The sequence below is a fragment of the Pundamilia nyererei genome, unplaced genomic scaffold (assembly GCF_000239375.1).
Source record: "Pundamilia nyererei isolate P.nyererei 1_Seehausen unplaced genomic scaffold, PunNye1.0 scaffold00064, whole genome shotgun sequence".
NCBI lineage: Eukaryota > Metazoa > Chordata > Actinopteri > Cichliformes > Cichlidae > Pundamilia > Pundamilia nyererei.
In genome coordinates, this window is record NW_005187465.1 from 1397214 (window position 1) to 1403442 (window position 6229).

A 6229-nucleotide genomic window follows, 5' to 3' on the forward strand; every position below is an offset into this window, starting at 1 on the left:
CCAAACACACACTGATATCTTTTACTGTTTAAATGTGTACTTATTTTTTGCATTGCATTGCATTCGTTTCTTTGTTTATTTGTGAGTGTGGGAGTTTTGTTCCTCTCTAATACTTTATAGTTAAATCTCATTTTACCCTTGTCATTTAATTTAAGGATTTATTAGGTGTGTTGTTGTTTTTTATCTGCTGCTGTTTATGGACGATATAAAACGTATGCGTTTAGACATGGATCATTGAGGGATTGTTTTACAAAAGAGGTTAAAAAAAATTTCAGAGAGCTCAGCCTACACACTGAGTGTTAGAAGAGGCCAAATCAGGATTAACAGAAAATACCAAGAAGCTGACAGTCAGTTCCTCTGTTGCACTGTCACAACAATTCCCAACAAACACAGGATTTCTGTGGTCAGCCTGTGCATAAAAATCCCTCTGTTGGTCTTTCTAAAATCAACAACACAAAGTGTATGAAAGTGGTGAGAGCAGAAATAGTTTTTGCTAGAGAATGTCGCATGTGTGCCCTCTGCTGGATTATTAAAACATCACAATATTTGCTTTGGTTTATGGGCGATGACAAAAGGGGCAGCTCGCAATGTGATCTGAGGTACTTTCCATTCACGAAAGCTAATGCAGATATACACAAACATTTATAAAATAATAAAAATAAAAAATAAAAATCTATTTTAAATCCCAACTATTGTCTAAACTCAGGCGGAGGAAATCTCTGCATGTTTATCAGAATCTGCCCCTTTGAAGGTGTCATTATGTTACTGTTTAGTCTGTTTAGTCACTCTATACACAAACCTACTTTATGCTACTGTGTTCACTGAGTTTAGCTGAGCTTTAATAATGTCGTTTCTTCCGCCTTGCTGTATAATATGTATAATGTGTTTTTCAGCATTTAAATCCTTCTATTGTGTACACAGAAGAAAATACTTTTTTCGACCACTGCTTTTTAGAATTTCTTTATTTTTACAAACTTGTTGGGCGCCTGACAACAAACCAATCCACAAAGATCTAAAACAAGTCTGAATACGATGACTTGCATTTCAAAATAAAAGCACAGACACTGACACTCGTGTATCTCAGGAGGAATACTATAGGATTTATGTACTGAGTTCACGAACTGACAAATAACAAATAACAGTTAGATGTGGTTTTGTCTTTGTGTGTCTGTTTATTTAGAGATTTTATTTTATTTTACTTAATTTTTTTCATAGCTAAAAAGACAAATAAATAAATGGCATTCCATTTTACACTGCAACCTTTTTTCTTTGCGATCATTTACACCAGGGATGCCAAAATTGTTTTAGATTGAGTCCATATGCAGCTAACTTTGATCTTACATGGGCCAGACCAGTAAAACTATGATAAATGTCTAAAATCACAAAAAAAAAATTTTTGGTGATTCATTGCTCGGGCTGTTTCCATGAATTAATTCACAGAGAATATTCTTTACTATGAACTATAAAAGCAAAACAAATAGAAATTCAATTAAAAAAATGTTAGAGTAGATAGTAGAAAACAATTTTTTTCGTCATTTAATTGTTCATTACTTACTTTGTTTTTTAGTATGAATGGCAATGAGTTGGTGGAGTCTTTATTATATGTTTTTATATGTAAATTTAGTCAAAACTCCGGATGATCGGGCTGGAGTCTTTTCTGGGCCGATTCTGGGCCCTTGGCCTAATGTTTGACACCCCTAATTTATACAAAGAAAGTTAACAAAGCAGTAAATGTAACCTGAAAATAATAATGTAATGTTATCACTATACCAAAAATACTGCCAATATAATATAATATAATATAATATAAACCCATAAAATTGATTATTTTGAAAAACTGATTCAACCGGATGTCTTCTGTTAAACTGTTCCAGCTGGACACGCGTGGAGCAGTGAGGGCTATGGTGGGAGAGGAAGCACGCAGACCTCCAGCGAGTGTAGTAACTGTGACCGACGTGCTGCCGTGTACCCTGTGAGGAGAAGATGTCCGTGAACGAGGTGTACGTGTTCCGACCCTTCAAGCTCATCGCTCTGCTGTGCGTCTTCCTGGCGCTGTGTCTGGACGTGGTGGCTCTACTCAGTCCAGCCTGGGTCACCGCGGAGCATTTCTCCCTGTCTCTGTGGGAGTCATGCTCCCAATCGGTGGCTCGGCATCCCACGGACGAGCCCCAGTGGAGCTGCTTCTCCACCCTCACATCTGGTAGGAACAGTGTGTTTTGTTTGTTTAACAGTGCGCTGTTGCTCTTGGAGCCCGAATGCTGTTTTGTTTGTTGAAGAGGTTGAAAACCCACGACCACGTTTTTTGTTGTTTACAGCTCAGATTGATCCTATAAACACGTTTTCGATCTGAAGGGTGGTTTTAGTGATGTGGTGTTTGTAAGTATGTCATAGCGCACAGGATATATCCTGTTTTGAAATAAACAAAGAGGATACTGGACTGCGCAAACAGTCTGACTACAAGCTCTGACCACCATCCCCTGGGCAGACTTTGTTTTAGTTGGCTGCTGGTCAATAGATGAGGCATTCGGACTTCTCGCGCAGCTGATAAATTTCCTCTCTACATTCCAGATCGATGACGTGGTTTCACCGTGACAGCCTCACAGTGATGCTCAGTGACAAAGCCACACCTGACCAAGCTTTAACTGTTGATTTTTGTGACAGCTGGATGAGAACTATTTAACAAAGGGCTGGTGCTCATTGTTTTCTAATGCTTTAACTCTGTGCTTAGGTAAAGTGTTTATATGCAAGAAAGCTATGCATAATCCCTCTGGCACACAAAGAGTTAACCCACCCCAGCAAGCAGAAGGCTTTTAGTGGATTTGGAGAGACACATTCAGCATCTTCCCCTTCATCGACCTCACCAAGCCAGGACCCCCTAAGTCGCCTTTTGTCAGGCAGAAAAGCCACGTCCCCCGACCCCCCATCCTTTCCCCCCAGGGAAGCAAATCCGCATTAAATTTACTAGATTTGGGAACAGTTGACTTTTGTCCTGTACAGTAAGGCTATTAGCAGGAGCTTTCATCTTTATTAAACACACAGTCGCTCACTGTTACTATTGAAATAAATAAAGGAAGACTTCAAGGATAAAATTGGACCGTTCCATTTAAGTTTCCTCATTTTGTAGCTTAAATGTTTAAAATATTTAAAATTTTTAGCTGTTGATCATTTTTCACAGGACTTTGCACATGCACCCTTGGTGTGATTGACCTCTCTTTGATATTGTGGAATGTGTTGGGGTGAATAGGAGGCGGGTTTGTTGCTCTGAGTGTCTGCAGAGCTCATTAAAACAAGAGCGGATGGGTGTGTTGAGGTTAAAGGTGCAGTTCATCCAGTGGCGAAAGAGACTAATTAGGCACGTACAAAGGTTCTCACCCTTGTTCTTGAATTTCATCTACAGTGGCAGTTCCTGATAGAAAAATTCACCATAGCTTTTTACCATCATTATGACAAATAACCAGAAGCTCAGGGAGAGACACACCCAGCGAAAATTGTGCGGTGAGCTTGTTAACCAAATGCAAATTCTCTTTCCGAGCCAAGTCGTTTAAGGCAGGGCGGGAGATCAAAGAGAGGATGCGCAATCAAGGTCGAGCAGACAAAAGATTTTCTCCTGAATGTGTTGCTGGTTTCAGTCTCTGTACCAACACTTGCTTGAACAGAGTTAAGCTCCATTCAAAAAAGGCCACGTGCTGCTTTTAAAAGCCTGGCGCTGTGGAGGTCTTTCCAGGAAAGAATGTGACGCGCAGGAAGATTTTAGTTTTACTTTTCCAACAGGAGCAGTTTGTTTGGAATATGTTAAGTAAATGTGGCATTAAAAAAGCCACTGTGGCTGCAAGAATTTGGAAGAAGCTGGCATTCACAATCACAAACTCCTGTTTCATAACCCAAAGCCTCTAAGGACCAAGGAGACATATACATAATACATAACCATAGACTGAATTTGGAAAATTTTGATTACAAACTCAGTTCCAAGAAAGTTGGAACCCTGCATAAAATATAAATAAAAATGAGTGTAATGGTTTGCAGATTTCAGAAACCCATATTTGTATTTGCAGTAGACCATAATAAACATATTGAATGTTTAAACTGAGACATTTTACTATTATGTGATGGATACATCAACAGCACATCTCAAGAAAGTTGGAGCACAGGCATTTTGCAGCTACTTAGGAGCAGGTCGGTAACATGACTGGGCATAAAAAGAGACCAATTGAAAACTAGAATTTCACCCATCAAAACTGGAGCTGGACGTGCCTGGAATGGAATTAACCATGCATTTCACTGACTGAGTTTGCAGACAGGTGGAGGTAACAGCAACTACCTGCCACACTCCTGCTTTGAAGCCTTAATGCAAGTTAAACGCGCATTAAAGAAAATAAATGGCAGAATTGTCACAAAGCTGTATATTACTTTTAAAAAACAGATGTGTGTTTGTTCTTTTTTTTTTTTACCAGATTGCAAAAAAAAAAGTTTAATTTTTCTTGCAAAGTTTAACATTTGAACATAGGGCTGCTGATTTGTCTCCATTTGTATGCAGTTCTTGACATTTCTGCACAGGCCTGATTTTTTTGAATTCCAGAGGTTGCCACATGATACTGTCTTAGGACTAAAAATGTAGTTTGTTGACATGCACAAATATGAACAGCTAGAAAAGTAGGGCAAAAATGTAGCCAACCAGCAGGACAACTAAGATTAAATAACGTGCATTAACATGAGATTCAGCCTTGGATTTTTGCATCTGTTCTCGTTACAGGGACTTTGAGTCACTAATTATGTTCTTGACGGTTGCATTCCTGATGCGGGCCTGATGGCTCTCTGCGTCATTCAGTTCTCTCTGCAGGATTAGCTCTTGTTTCGTGTTTGTCAACACAGCGGTTCAATTCAGCCGTGCTCAACTGTGAATCGAGCTTTTGTTGATGAGTAGGATGCTCCTCTTTAACCTGCATGTGTCCTGTTCTTGCAGACTGGCAGATCGCCACCCTGGTGTTGCTAGGTGTCGGTGCAGCCACGACTCTGGTGGCCTTTTTGGTGGCCGTTATTTCCCTGTGCAGGGGCACGCAAAGACAACACTACCGCACTGTGGCAATATTCCTCTTCACTGCAGGTATGTCACCTTTCCCATATATTTATTTATTCATTCATTCACTTTTTATAATGTTTGGCTAATAACCCAGTGTTTCAGCAGTTTCCATATATGCCTGTGTTTGTGCTCCACTGCTCACATTAAATAGAAGCATGCAAAAGACACAGGCGAGTGAGCCTTGCAGGCTGAGCTTGTTTTCTCTGTGGTATTGCCTCTGGAGACCTGCAGGCTGATGTGCCAAGAAAAGGCAGCCACAGAATTTGCAGACTTACCAACAAAGTGAAGTCACTGAGAGGAAAAAAACAAAAAAAAGCCACCACAGACTCCTCGCCCATAACTGCCTCGTAGTTGGACTGCTGCTTCTTGCGTGCTTTGTAAGAATTGCCCTTAGGGTAAAAATAAACTGTGACACTGATGAGAATGAATATAAATTAAAAGCGTATAATTAAAACGAGCGGTCAGAGCATATTGCTCCAAATGGTATACGGCACCAAAGTGACTGACTCAAAGATTGTGCTCACTTTACTTTCAAAACGGTGATGAAGCGCAAACCACTTTCTGCTACTTCACTCGTGCCAAGTTCAAGTTTTCCAGTTTGCGAAATAAAATTATATAAGGAGCAGACAGTTTTACACTGTGCCTGTAGACCAAACCTGAAGTAATAACTGTCACATTTTAAGAAATCTACAACCCCAATTCTAAAAAGCTTGGATGCTGTAAATGTAAATAAAAACAGAAAATTATGTTTTGCAAACAGCATAAATCTTTATTTTATTTTATTTAATAAAGGAAACGTATTTGAGAAAGTGTCCCTTTTTTAAAAAAAAAAAAAAAAAAGGAAAAATTAAGTGTAATGGCGGCAATATGTCTGTAAAAAGTTGGAACAATGCTATGTTTATCGCTGCTGAGTGGAATGATGTCCCGGTCGTGTCTGAAATTGGATTCTGGGAGCTTTCAGTGCTGACGGTGTCTTTCTAAATATGTACGCAGCCATACCATCAGAGATGCTTTTGGACTGATTGCTGTCAACAAGATGGACAAGATCTCTTCTCCATACAGGGAGTGCAGAATTATTAGGCAAATGAGTATTTTGTCCACATCATCCTCTTCATGCATGTTGTCTTACTCCAAGCTGTATAGGCTCGAAAG

The 6229-nt window shown here is 39.6% G+C and overlaps 1 protein-coding gene across 1 annotated transcript in view; it reads left to right on the forward strand.

Moving 5' to 3' along the window:
* The first annotated feature begins 1852 nt into the window (after window positions 1–1852).
* The window catches only part of LOC102206859 (transmembrane protein 47-like), a 10186-nt gene continuing 5809 nt past the window's right edge, over window positions 1853–6229 (forward strand). The window contains exons 1-2 of the mRNA XM_005735465.1: window positions 1853–2200; window positions 4961–5101. Of these exons, the coding sequence (XP_005735522.1) occupies window positions 1984–2200; window positions 4961–5101 (358 nt within the window). The 5' untranslated portion in view covers window positions 1853–1983. The remainder of the gene's footprint in view (window positions 2201–4960; window positions 5102–6229) is intronic.